Genomic DNA, 14,347 nt, shown 5'->3' with positions numbered 1-14,347 from the left:
TGATCAAACTTGAAATGCAGGTTTAAAGCATCAAGACCTTCATTAATGAATGAGATCCCTGCATATTAATGAGATAATACTGCATCAGACTGACTGACCTTGTTACCACTCTGGAGGTCAAATTTCAGGTCTGATTTTGATTAGAACATGTGCTTATATCAATGAGAACTCAGATGAATACAGTAATGAGGTCCATACATATTTATGAGACGATCTTGCATCTGACTGACCAAGCTTTTTACCACTCTGGAAGGCCTTCCGATCTGATGTAGATCAGACTTGGGCTGTTTGCTAGATATGTGCAATAATGAGTGAGAGTATATTAATTGATTGATCTTGCATCTGATTGGCTGAGCTTATTACCACTCTGGAAGCCTCATTTCTGATCTGATTTTGATTGGCTTATACAATGAGAATCTAGGATTGGTTCATAAATGAGCAGGACTGATTATAATTGGGAGGTTGATCTTGAATATGATTTGCTGAACTTATTACCATTCTTGAAGTCATAATTCTGTTCAGAATTAGAATATGGGCTTATATATGTTAGGCTTTTGAAAAAGTTTGCAAAATTGGTAGATATTAATGAGGTTGTCTTGCATGTGATTGGCTAAGTTTTTTCCACTCTTGAAGTCATATTTTGGTCTGTTGATTTATTATCATCAAGCTCATGGGTGTCTTTAATTATGAGAAAACTATATTAATTATGCCTTTATCTTAGAAAGAATTTTTATTACAATATAGTAAAATAAATTAACATGATCTAACCGTGGGAAATTGTATGTGATGTATTATTAAAATACCGAATAAGCCAGTTAAATGGTCACTTGTTAAGTTATGTAATCAGGGGAGTGATTTCAGATGAACTTGTACCCCTTGTTGGTACAGTGGACTTCTTAGGATAAACTGGAGTAGACTGTATTTAACTAGGATGTCTGTACTTCTAATGCAGAAAACTTTCTGGAAAATACAGTGGTAGTCATACTTTTTTCAGTCGCACACTTAAAACAAATTTGTGTATTTAAAGAACTAACAAAAGAACGTCTGATGATCCACCTTACTTCATAGGCATTGGTGTAACCTGTTTCCATGGTTTTAGTCAATCATCAGTGAGTTATGTGACCTAATACTCTGCTAATTAACATGATGACTGATGTCCTGTTTAGCAATGAAGTCAAGAATTCTTAATTTGAATAAAATTTGTTTTGTAAAGCAAAGGCTAGTATCTCTAGATACTAGGAAGACCTTGTTTAACAGGTGGCTTAGATAAAGTTCCAGATTGTTTGATGACATTTGTGACTGTTGGTTTTAAATGGTATAATATATTTTTGTACATAGTATCACTGTGGCATGGCAGCATTTTCAAAGAAATCTAAATACTTGGATGCATTGATTGTTGATTGAATTTTGATCATATCTGATCTTTGCAGCAGGTTCTATGGAGGATCTTCTGGGAGAATCAAGGGAGACACTAATGATGAATAGAAATACTCTGGCAGCCCTTGTTACATCGGACAGGTAGGTAGAAATTTATTCTTATTCTTCACCGCTTTTGTCTTTTGCCATTTTACAAAGAAAAAGTGACAGAAGTTGCATTTTCTGCCACACATCTGTTTCTATGGACATCCATGCAACATATGTTCATGTCATCTTCACAACTCTAAACTTCTCTACAGCTTTGGTGCTTTCCTTTCCATTACCATTATCATTGTTACTATCTTCTCTTCCTTCCTTCTTTGCTGGAGAGCCATAGTGGTTCTGTTGTTATTGTTTGCAACTCACAGCTAGAAAGGTGTAGGTTTTAATTGTCAAATTGGATCAGTCTGGGACAGCAACAATAGCATGTTCCTGGGAATGTTATTCAAATTGGATCAGTCTGGGACAGCAACAGTAGCGTGTTCCTGTGAATGTTATTCGAGTCAGATCAGTCTGGGACAGCAACAGTAGCGTGTTCCTGGGAATGTTATTTGAATCAGATCAGTCTGGGACAGCAACAGTAGCGTGTTCCTGGGAATGTTATTTGAATCAGATCAGTCTGGGACAGCAACAGTAGCATGTACCTGGGAATGTTATTTGAATTGGATCAGTATGGGACAGCAACAGTAGCATATTCCTGTGAATGTTATTCGAATCAGATCAGTCTGGGACAACAACAGTAGCATGTTCCTGGGAATGTTATTTGAATTGGATCAGTATGGGACAGCAACAGTAGCATGTTTTTGGGAATGTTATTTGAACTGGGTCAGTATGGGACAGCAACAGTAGCATGTTCCTGGGAATGTTATTTGAGTTGGATCAGTATGGGACAGCAACAGTAGCATGTTCCTGGGAATTTTATTCGAATCAGATCAGCCTGGGACAGCAACAGTAGCATGTTCCTGGGAATGTTATTTGAATTGGATCAGTATGGGACAGCAACAGTAGCGTGTTCCTGGGAATGTTATGCAAATCGGATCAGTCTGGGACAGCAACAGTAGCGTGTTCCAGGGAATTTTATTCGAATCGGATCAATCTGGGACAGCAACAGTAGCGTGTTCCAGGGAATGTTATTCTAATCATCTGATTAATAACATTTAAGGGGACTTGAGTCTATTTTTTAGGATTCATACTTAAAATGAAAAAAAAATTATTGGTTGTTGTCATTATAGGTTTAACGCCTTTTTTCAGCGCATGATAGGCTGTACATGGCAGCTAGTATATATGGTGGTGTAGAACCACCAACCCATGAGAAGCTACTAGTATTCATTCTCACATACCCTCGATGGCTGAGCCCAGGACTCAAACCCATTTAGACAGAGATAAAATGTCATGGATCTGTAAAGACGAATGCCTTAGACCACTTGGCCACACCTTTGGCCCCAAATAAGTGTAGGTGTTATATTTCCAATTTATCTTTGAACTCATTTTGACCAGAAAATATTCCTATAGTGCCAAAAATGGACTATAGTTATAAAGGGCAGTAATTCTTGATTACTTGTTCAATTAAATGTGGGAACTGTCTCATAAAAATGATGTGGGAAGTGATTTGTTCTCAATGAAAATCATGTGGAAATATGGCTAATTTATACATAAAGGCCTTGTTAACTCACCTATAACCCCTGTATTGTATGTTGTCTTTTGAAGAACACCATAATAAGAGTGAATAGAAATAACAGTACTGTAAATAATTTTTACATTTTGATTATGGAAGTTTAGGTTTGAAATTATTCTTGGATAAACTAATTCATTGTTGCAAAAGTTACTTGTGCCACATTTCTTTCACAAAATGCTGCAAAAATTGCTAGATAAACAAAAACAAATATTTGAATACAGATTCAGATATTTGCATAAAAGGTATTGATATTAGAATGTTGGTTTATTTATTTATTTCAGCTGAAAGGGACCAGAATGTAAACTGGCCCAGAAATAAGACACTCAACTGATGTACATTTTAACCTTGTAATTTGCAAGATTTTAAGAGCACATGTATACAGCAAACAGACCAGTGAAACTACTTCAAAGTGCACCAATAACTCATGTTGTTTGTGATAGATTTTCTGTTTACATTTGATCTATAACCTGAGTTTCTTGTTGATAAAAACGTGGACTTCCTCATTTTAGTATTGCTATCAGATAAGTGTGTTCACATATGGATCTGTAAAGTTTGTTTTGAGTAATAAGTAGAACAAACAACTTGGACCTTGATCTGTCGGTGTTTTATTAGACAGCTGATCAGGGTCTGTGTGGTTTGTCAGTTAGACTTGACTTATAAGCGAGTACATACGATATGTCAGTGAGCTTTCAAATAAACTTTGTGAACAGGAGCTTTAATCCATCAAATTTGAAAGAATACTTAAATGTGAAGATATCTGGTAAACCTCATTTATCACTTCAGTTTCTATTGAAAACAGAAGTTATATGAAACATTAATTAACCCAAATGTCAATAGAGCTGCATGCTGTTGGACCCAAGTTGTTGAAATGTTTAGCACCAGTACAAGTCTGTAAAAATTTACATTTAATCCAAGTATTAAAGAAATATTCAAACCTATCTCATTGTGCAAAAGTAGCACCTGTTTAAAAACAGTGGATTAAAGGATGATCCCAGTAACTACAGGCCAATATCAGTTTGACCAAAACTGTTTGGAGTCTTTGAAAAACATGTTGCTAACCTTATTTACTCACACCTGCATGATAATATTTATTTTCATAATGAGGAGTCTGGTTTTAGAAATTCTCATCCCCATCAAGTACCCCTCACAAAAATCATTGACATATGTTAATTTAAATGAATAAAGTAAATATGGCGGGTGTTGTTTAATTTATAAAGACACTTGCCTTAGTACATAAGTGTCCTTATCTCAAATTTACAGTACACTGTAATATAATTTTCATGACCATATTATAAAATGATTGATTTATTATCACTGAAGGTAGCATGCATGAGGCTATTGTTCCACAAAGGTCAATGTTGGGTCCATTCTTATTTTTAGTCTTTAGTAATGACTTATCACTTGCTACCAAGAATGACAATACAGACTTGTTTACAAATGACACAACACTACCTGCTTCTTCCCTATCTTTAAATACCATTCAAACCACAAGTTAAATCGATTTGAAGAATATTGAACCATGGAGTAAGAATAACAAAATTCTTCTGAATTAAACTACGACTAATTAATAACACAGGATTTGACTCACATTGAAGTATCTTGAACATCATTAGTTAAAAATCTTGACAATACAACCACTGAAAATGTTCTGAATCATAAACATATTAGCAATTACATTAACACCTTTCTCCAGTAATTAATGTGTGCAGGTTAATAATGTCAGTAAATTACATTTTTGTCCAAGACAGCGCTGCTTGCCAAATTAAAGAATACCTACCTCTGGATGTCAGAAACATGTAATTTAATGCATATGTTCAACCAGTGCCAGATTGTTGCCTTAATGTATACTTTAGATTATGCCTTGATATACCTGTAGCATTATAAAACAACTTGTGTGGAATAAAAAAATTATTAAGGTATGTAATATAACCGGTATACCAGTTGACAGAAGTATCTTTTCCATTGTTACATATTATGGTACTTTTTCACTGTACTGATGCTTCCTTTCCTTCAGTATTGAATGTGTGCAAATTCTCAAGTAATCTCATTACAAATTAATTGATACAATGTTTTCATTTACGATGACAAAATATTTGAAAAACATTTTATTTGTTTTTAAAAAGTTAATTAATTTTGAATATTAGAAATTGAATTATAATTCATGAATCACATGTCTGACACATGTCACACCAGCATGGTGGCCAAATGTGAAAGATATTTGGGCTAAATCCAGCTTTTGCAAAAAATTTGGATTTTTAAAGAAAAGGTTATTTCTTTGTTGTTATTTACTAGCGTATGTGAATGTGTTAGATACATGTATTCCTTTACAAGAGAACCGCTTTGGTGGCCTAGTGATTAGAGCGTCCGCCTCAGATGCGGGAGGTCGTGGGTTCGATCCCCGGCTGAGTCATACCAAAGACTTATAAAAATGGTACTAACAGCTGCCTCGCATGGCGCTCAGCATTAAGAGGTTAGTGTTAGGACTGGTCGGCCCGGTGTCAGGATAATGTGATTGGGTGGGACATCATGCTACATGTCTGCGGCATGATGCCCCAGTGCTAGACATCACTATGAACTGCCACATTGCAGACATCGTAGCAATATGACTGAAAAATTATTAAAGCTACGTTAAAAATCCAAATCACATCACACAAACATCCTTTATAAGACTGTGAATCATCCTATGATTTTTAGGAAAGCTGTTCTCTGTTTCGAATTTTACATACTTTCTCAAGTCCACTAAATATTTTGCTCCTTTGTTCATTCACCATGTTTTATGTTTACTGGCCCTCTCATAAATAGCTTTCCTGGGTGTTGGCATCTCATTCCGAGTTTCCACACCTATTACATGAATAGTGTAGCTAGTAAATTGTAGACTTCAGTGTCAACAGTTCCTATTTTTATCAGCAAGCTGTCAAATGTATGTATACTGTCTTTGCCAGGGTGTCAGCTTCACTGTAAGCTTAATCACCCCCCCCCCATTAATTAGCTCTTAGATGACAAATTATACAACAATTAACACACAAATAGCATAATAATCTGTACTGCCATTTAATGGGCTGGGGGAGGGGGGCTGTGATTTTCTTTTTAGAGTTATTTTATTTTATTTTATCTCAAGATAACGTTTTCCCAAATAATGTAGTGATATTTTGCTATAAATCAGAGCAAAATAATATTTTCAGCTCTTGACAGATAGAAATTTCAAAATAGAAGAATGTATCAGGCCCCTGCCTTAGAATAGTAAATTGTTTGTCCCAAATATAATTGTGGTATACCGTGGTATGTATGTTCAGAAATTCGGCAGTGCACAATTTCTTTGTGGCACCCAGCTTTAATACATTATAAAACACAAGTTGAAAATAATATTTATTATTTAACAGGTAATGAAGCGTTCCTTTTTTGAAGCACTGAGAGATATTGTTTTACATTAAAACACCAGCTGTTCCATACAGAAGCATCTAAAAATATATTAAAAAACTCTTTAACTGACAGCAATTTAAGGATTTGGTAGTGTTAAGTATGTATATGTTTTTTGTAATTCCTGGTAGATGATTTTAGCTAATTTTTATAATGTTTATTGATGGCTTTAAATTGTAGTAATTTCCCCATTATCTTTAGTTAGATTTTGCCCCTGTGACTAGGGTCTGTTTTAGAAAAATTAAGAGCATAAAATTACATAGGATCTATAAATAGATGCTTCCATATATGTGGTAACAATTACTAATAATAGTCTAAACAATAAGACTTGTTGACGATGTGTGTTAATTTATCATTGGTTGGTGGGGTTTGGATGGTTCTAGAAGAATGACATAATTTTCCATTGGTTTGTCTAGGTCGCATAAATAGGCAATTTAAAAAAAAAGAGTAGTATGATCTGTCACATGGGGATATGTTGTGAACTGTATCATGATAGAATGTGTATAAAAGGAGAGAACTGAGCAATCAGATTCATTCTTATTTTGGAATCATTCTGATTTCTTGCATTCCTGTTGTAAGTCTGCAGACATGGTCTGTGTTCTGTGTAGATATTGTTTGAGAGGAGAAGCATTTGGTTGGACTGTTCACTGGAAATAGAAAGTGCTCATTGTTTGGACTATAACAGTATTCTGGAACTATTGTGAATTATTCATTGGAGTTCTGGATGGTACCATTTTGACAATATCATGATTCTTGGTGGACCAGAACATTTTTGGTCTTGAAATATATATGATGCTTTTCATTCTTTTGGACATTGATAAAACTTTATCTAGATTAGTTTGGATTCAATTCATAATAATGTAAGCTCCTTTAACATTTTCATTTACAACTTTGATACTTAAATTATTTATTAAGTTTTATGAAACTTGCTGGTTTGGCTTCTTACTGTAAGTTTATGACCATAAGATCATAAAAGGTACCAAGAGGTTTTGCTTCTAAAGAGTGTAGTGCACAACTAATCTTTAAAGCTTGATATACTTACAAGCTTTTCTGTAATAAATTATTTTACCAATTTCTGTTCAACTTAATTTTTGACAAGGGGTTCTGAATGTCAGTCTAAATGTTACAAGATGCTCTGTTGAAGAGGAGGCCTCAAGTGGAAATAGCTTTGTAATAATAAAGTATTATTATTATTATTATTATTATTATTATTATTATTATTAATATTATCATTATTATTGTTCTTGTTCTTGTTAATAATTTCATAGGGTCACACTGGATGTTAATATACTGTTACTCAGATCTTGTGGCTTCCACCAAGTATGGTCTGGTTTTCAGGGGTGGACAATGATAATTGATTCTGAAGCCATTTTAAGGTAATTTATTTGAAAAGAAAAGAAAAGAAAATTGCAAAGTGTTTTTGTTGTTCAGCTCCTTACAGTATCTATACTGACAGGAGAGGGTTTCTTTTCTTTTCTTTCTTTTTTGTCTTTAATGTCTGGCAAATGGTCAACATTTTGTAGATCAGAATTATTTAATTCTCTATGAATGTTTTATGCAGGATAATGAATGTTAATGATGTCTGTTGTAGACTGCTGAAAGATTCATTGCGTGACCAGTCATTATATTCTAGTTTAGTGACCCCTATCCATTGTTTCCATTACATTCTAGTTTAGTGACCCCTATCCATTATTTCCATTAGTGACCCCGATCCATTATTTCCAGGTTGAGCACAAGAAACTAAATAAATACTTTAGATCAACGAAAGCAACCCCTTTTATATCATAGTCCATGTTGTTTTTAATATGGTGTGATTTTTGCAGTTATCCAATTAACCAGAAAATGTCGGAAAACTTTTACCACATATACTCAGTTATAAGTCAAACTGCAAACAGCAAAAATCCTGATCTGCAATAGCATAATGTGCCTGCAGACAAGTGTCTGTGTTGTTTATTCTACTGATTACTCCCAACAAACTACACAGAACCAGATTTGCCGGCACATGTGACAGATCTGGGTCTGTGTAGTTTTCAGTTGGACTTGACTTATAAGTGAGTTTTAATGGTACATAAGTCTATGACATATCTGACAAGTGCTAGTTTTTGTTCTGTCAACAGCCTATTGCTTGGTAGAAACAATTAGTTATTATTAAAGGGCATTCAATTAGCTTTAATTGATATTAATAAAGAAACAGGTAAAGACCTGCTAATGTGGGCAGTGAAGGTGAAAGGAGGCCTGGGAATTATGTTGTGCCTTGAAGGCATTCATTCCTTGGTGTATATTTCAGTAACAGTTGTGGAAATTTTTTACCTATTTTTAACAAAGGAATCTCTGAAAAGACAAGTTATTTGTGTTGCCTGAACAAACTTTGGATACACCAAGATAATAACTGTCAAATAATATTTGTTTTCAAAATGTGTTCTTGAATGATTGAATTATAAAGTAACTAAATTTAGCCTTTGAAAGCTTATAAATGCCCTGTGTCTAAATCTTTTTGTGAAAACCGTTGTTTTAAAGCATGGTTGGACTTATTATTATTCAGGTAATACACAACTTAAGTTTGGATAATGATCCGTCCCATAAAAGGTACATGTACCACTTCAGGTGGTTAAGTTATTGATTTTATTTCAAACTCCATTAGACCTTACATTGGAGATCAGAAATGGGACATTAGACTTGGGTGATATTGGAACTGACTCAGAACCATAAATTTTAAATTGCTTGATGAATGAAGTGGTAGTTGTGGTATGAATTCAGGCATTTGGGATATTCTATATCGAAGGTTAATGATTAGGAATACATTATCTATCTGCGTATCTACTTTGTTGTGAAGGAAAGAATAAAACTGTTGGATCAAACTGGACTTAACAAGAGAACTTATATAAAAGTTCATGTATATAGATATATATATATATGTATAACACTGGCATGGTGAATTTGATAGTACTGTGAGTTTTATGATCATTTGCAAAAAGTCTTTTTAAATGGACACATCTCCACCGGCATGATGATCCTACATTAGTAGGGATGTTTATTTGGAAAAGTTTATCGATTTATTTTCAACAGGACCTGACTTGCTTTATGAGTGAGAAACAATTTTAAGAGAACTGCTCCAGACATTTTGTATATCCATTGATGTCAGGCTGGACTGACACAAACATCCACCTGGAATTACATCTGATAATTGATTCAGATCAATTAAGCTGAACTTAAGACAAAAGACTGTTTTGTGGAGCAATCAAATGATTCTGTACATATGGAATGAGATAGACATTTAAACGGATATATTCATTAGTCTCAAATGTGAAAATCATATATGCTAATTCTTATATGATTTTGCCATAAAACAAATTAGTATTGTGGCATTAATTTATATCTTTTCTCATATCAGTCAGTTTTTGAGTCTGTGAGAAAAGTCCATGGTTTCACCATTTTTTCATTGTATATAGGATTTTTAAACAAATGTGCATTGTAACAACACAGTTGAGCACCTAGCAACATTATTGTTGGATATATCAACAAAACTTTCTGAATGTGGAAGAAACAAAATAAGTTCAGGGCAACATGTTGTGGTATTACTAGTGTTTTTTGTAAGCTGGTAATTGTCTGTTGAAGACCCCACCCCATATTTTTAATATGGGTGTGACAAATTTAAATTCCTTCTGTTGTTCTAGTCAGTCATGCCACTTGTAAACCTGGCGGTGAAGGTGCATGTTATAAAAATTATTGATAATATGAATACAGCATTTATCATTTGCAAGTAATAAATTGCCTGGACTCGTAGCTGTAGTTCAATGGACAGTAAAAATCTCTCACATGATTTATAGCTGTTTTATCTATAGCTTTTCATTGCATTTGTGAGAGATATTCTGAACAACTTTATATGTCGAACAAATAAAATGTTTGGATAAGAAATTTGAATTGATCTGGACCGCATTATCATGTATGGTGAGAAATGAAAAGTTTACGTTCAGATGCTCTAAAAATGGTTTGTGTGTGCTTATTTGAACCTGCTTTTGATTAGCTTGGTGTGTTTTCAGTCATTGATGAAAATCAAATCACTTTTGTTAAGAGGATGATGTGATACTTTTGTGCTTAAGTAAATGGTCTTATAAATTTCAAAAATGTGTATGTATATCTAGTCACAGAAACTTGTACAGCTAGGACATATTAATCAAAGTGACTGCAGTTTTCCATATTTTTTAAAGTTGTTGTTAGCCAATCAAATTGGATGAGTGACATTTGGCAGAGAGGCGTGGAACCATGAAGTGGTATTTTATTCATGTAAATATCTTTGTTGGAATATTCATAAAAATTCTTTGGAGAATTTTTGAGTGAATTTAATTTAATTTTATTTTTCAACATTCTATTTCTAAGGAGGATTACTTGATTCTCATGAATGAATCACAGGTGAATAAATCCAGTGAGACCTTATCCTCCATGTCCCCCAGAGTGAATCATGTGATTTCTTATGTACAGAACTTGGCTGTAATTCATCTGGGATTATCTAATCAGGAGCAATAGTGTTATTTACTTGTTCTTCAGTGACACAGGTGAGACAGACTGAAGTATTTCCAGGTAACCGATCTTTTGTTTTGTCAGGTAGAACAAGATAAGTATATTTCCAAAGCCCAGCTGTCATCAGGCTGAGGCATGGACACTGTGCCCCACCCTGAACTATGCAAGACATTTCAGTATTGATCTGCCTGACTCAGACTTGCTCCAATACTATACATGATGGAAAACACCTGGGTGCTATTATTAAATACACAAATCAATAATACCTGATTGTTTCCTATTGGAGGATAAATAAGCTGCCATTCTTTATAAATAAAAATCAATACCACAAATACGACACTGAATTATTATGGATAATTCAAGCTCTGCCAGATGTTTATGTTCATTTTTAATTAAAGACTTTGATTAATACTGGTAGCCATTTTTTCAGTTGTACTAATTTGTTTCTTTTATTTAGTCCAATTTCATATTTAACAATGGAACAATACAGGGACACTGTAATCTTCACTGGTAACTATTGATTTGTGATTAGAAAATACCTTGATGGGAGTTGGTTCATGTTCTTATCATTATTCACTCTTAAGTCTAATACTACTACAGTGACAACATGAGTCAGAAAGCTATAAAAAAGCGGACAATAGAAAACTTGAGGAGTAGCCCACAACTTAAACACCAAACACAGTCACATGCAGTCAGTGAAACAGAAAAGGAAACCACACAAAGCAAAAAGCTACCCAAGTGGGTATTACCCCTAAACAAGTTTATAGCTCTACCAAATGGACTAAGGGTAAAGTCTCATAGTGACCCAAGTGACAGCTCTAGCCCTCCACGTGGACGGTCTGTCCCATTGAAAGCAGTACCACTGGATGATCCAATTTCAACAGGTATAGTAAGTGATGATCAATTACATGTATACATAAGTAGCCCTCAGGGTACACCAATACAGCCAGATCCATTCATAGCTCTAGATAGGGATTTCCAGACTAGTACACCACGCAGTGTTACACCTGACATCAGTGGGACCAGCACTCCTGGTGGGATCATTACACCAAGAGGGAGTTTATCTAGTGCAGACTCTGCCAAAGGAAGAATCAGTAAGTACAGACAACGTTCAAGTTCTACTCCCCCAGACTTTGGGAGACGTCAGCCTTTACCTGAGAAATTAGGCTTTGGAAATGGACTAACTGATAGGTCAGGCACTGATCAAACAAACAATGGTTGGTTCAATGCTAACTTGGATGTATTTAATGACAGTATAACTACTGTAAGCACCGAGTCCTCTATAGACTACATTGACCAGGTTGACAATATCACTTCATCTCTCCATAGAGAAAGGTCAGCTTCATTTGGAGGTCCTACATCTTCAGCAGGTCCTTCTAGTGACCTTAGGTTCTGTTTTGATTTCAACCACATTCCAGCTGGACAAAAGGTGATTGTAACACCTCAGTATGCACCACCACACAATAGCAGTAACATAAAACATAGTAAAGGTACTGACATGGATAAAATCAACATGGAGAGTGGTAGTGGAATTGTTAATGATATGGCTCATGTCAATGGCAGTATTCCAGGAGACCACAGTAATAGTGTTCTAATTTACAGACCTTCGAATTCAAATGAAGTGATCATGGTGGGCAATCATGCAGAACCTTGGCAAAACAGTAGCGGATATGAATTGTCAACATTGGGTAGAAAGGACGGCACTAACCTACTTCGTGCAAGGGCAAGATTTTCCAGTATGCCGACAGTTTTGTCTTCCAAAGGAGATAAAAAGTTGTTAAAAATTTTAAAGAAACAGGAAAAGGAGGAAAGAAAACGCATTGAAAAGGAGGAGAAAAAGAGGGCAAAAGAGGAAAAGAAAAGGAGAAAATTAGAACAGAAATTGTTGAATAAAACACTTCCACGAAACTGGAATTATGTGAATAGACCAATAGAGTCAGTGTATTCTAGGCAAAAACTTTCTTTGTCAACCGTTCCAATAGATTTTGAGGATGGTCCAAGGAATAGCCCTCCTCCAACAACAGCACCTCCACCCCCACCCCAACCTAGTTTGAGAACAAGATCGTTCTACAGTAGCGCTCCAGATTTATTACGTCTGGAACAAATATATGGAGGGGAATCTGTCATTTCAAGAGTTAGGTAAGCATTTTTCTAAACTGAAAGTGTTTTGCTTCATTTTAGTTAATGGCCATGAAAACAGCATTAAACTTGCCAAAGTAAAACAAGAATGGTTTCTAATATATATGTGTATACATCAACCTTTAAAAATTATAGGAAAAGTTTGTCAGTATACTAAGCAGTGTCGCATAAATGTACTCTAAAAATTATAGGAAAAGTTTGTCAGTATACTAAGCAGTGTCGCATAAATGTACTCTAAAAATTATAGGAAAGGTTTGTCAGTATACTAAGCAGTGTCACATAAATGTACTCTAAAAATTATAGGAAAAGTTTGTCAGTATACTAAGTAGTGTCGCATAAAAATACTCTAAAAATTATAGGAAACGTTTGTCAGTATACTAAGCAGTGTCGCATAAATGTACTCTAAAAATTATAGGAAAAGTTTGTCAGTATACTAAGCAGTGTCGCATAAATGTACTCTAAAAATTATAGGAAAAGTTTGTCAGTATACTAAGCAGTGTCGCATAAATGTACTCTAAAAATTATAAGAAAAGTTTGTCAGTATACTAAGCAGTGTCACATAAATGTACTCTAAAAATTATAGGAAAAGTTTGTCAGTATCCTAAGCAGTGTCGCATAAATGTACTCCTTTAAAAAGAGAATTGAAACAGGTTAGCTGCTGAAAAATGTTGAAACATCTTTTTGAAAGAGGATTTTGAGGTAATGAATCTCCTTAACTGATTATATTTTTAGAACACACTTTAAAAATATAGACTACAGTTCCATTTCTACGATTTTAGCTGACATGTGGTGCATAGGTGAATCTACATTCAGTGATTTTGATATTGATATTCTTTGTTTGGCTATACAAGGACATTTATTATTTAGGACAAATTAAGGAAATATTTAGAAACCATGTGGAAAGCTTATGCAGTAATTATCCTAAAATTTTGCAAGTAGTAAAGAAATAGTACCTGCTTCATATATGAACAGTCAACAGTTAGCACTGCTGAAAGATTTTTTTAAATTAAATCATTAAAATTTGCTTTAAGCTACAAAAGAATAATTCGATGTGCTTCTTGAAGGGTGATGTTATATTTAGCCATAGTGTATTTCCTCCTCATAACAGCCAAACATTCACGTCTAAATTTGAGTTGAACTCTTGAACATGTCAAGCTGAGGTTTACTCACAAATATGTTGCA

The 14,347-nt window shown here is 34.5% G+C and overlaps 1 protein-coding gene and 1 long non-coding RNA gene across 3 annotated transcripts in view; one reads left to right on the top strand and one right to left on the bottom strand.

The window, feature by feature from the left end:
* The window catches only part of LOC149786558 (uncharacterized), a 206,657-nt gene that overhangs the window by 109,681 nt on the left and 82,629 nt on the right, over window positions 1–14,347 (top strand). Inside the window, exon 13 of one of the 2 annotated variants that reach the window (XM_089977064.1) lies at window positions 1,431–1,518. In XM_089977064.1, coding sequence (XP_089833190.1) covers window positions 1,431–1,518 — 88 coding nt within the window. Of the gene's footprint in view, window positions 1–1,430; window positions 1,519–11,467; window positions 13,166–14,347 lie in introns of those variants that run through there. The other variant, XM_089977065.1, reaches the window with a different exon arrangement.
* LOC149786559 (uncharacterized) overlaps window positions 1–14,347 on the bottom strand; it is a 52,818-nt gene that overhangs the window by 12,148 nt on the left and 26,323 nt on the right. The gene's annotated exons all lie outside the window — the stretch shown is intronic.

The sequence above is a fragment of the Sinohyriopsis cumingii genome, chromosome 12, assembly GCF_028554795.1.
Source record: "Sinohyriopsis cumingii isolate HCF-2022 chromosome 12, ASM2855479v2, whole genome shotgun sequence".
Taxonomy (NCBI): Eukaryota; Metazoa; Mollusca; class Bivalvia; order Unionida; family Unionidae; genus Sinohyriopsis; species Sinohyriopsis cumingii.
This window is presented reverse-complemented; position numbering and strand designations above follow the sequence as displayed.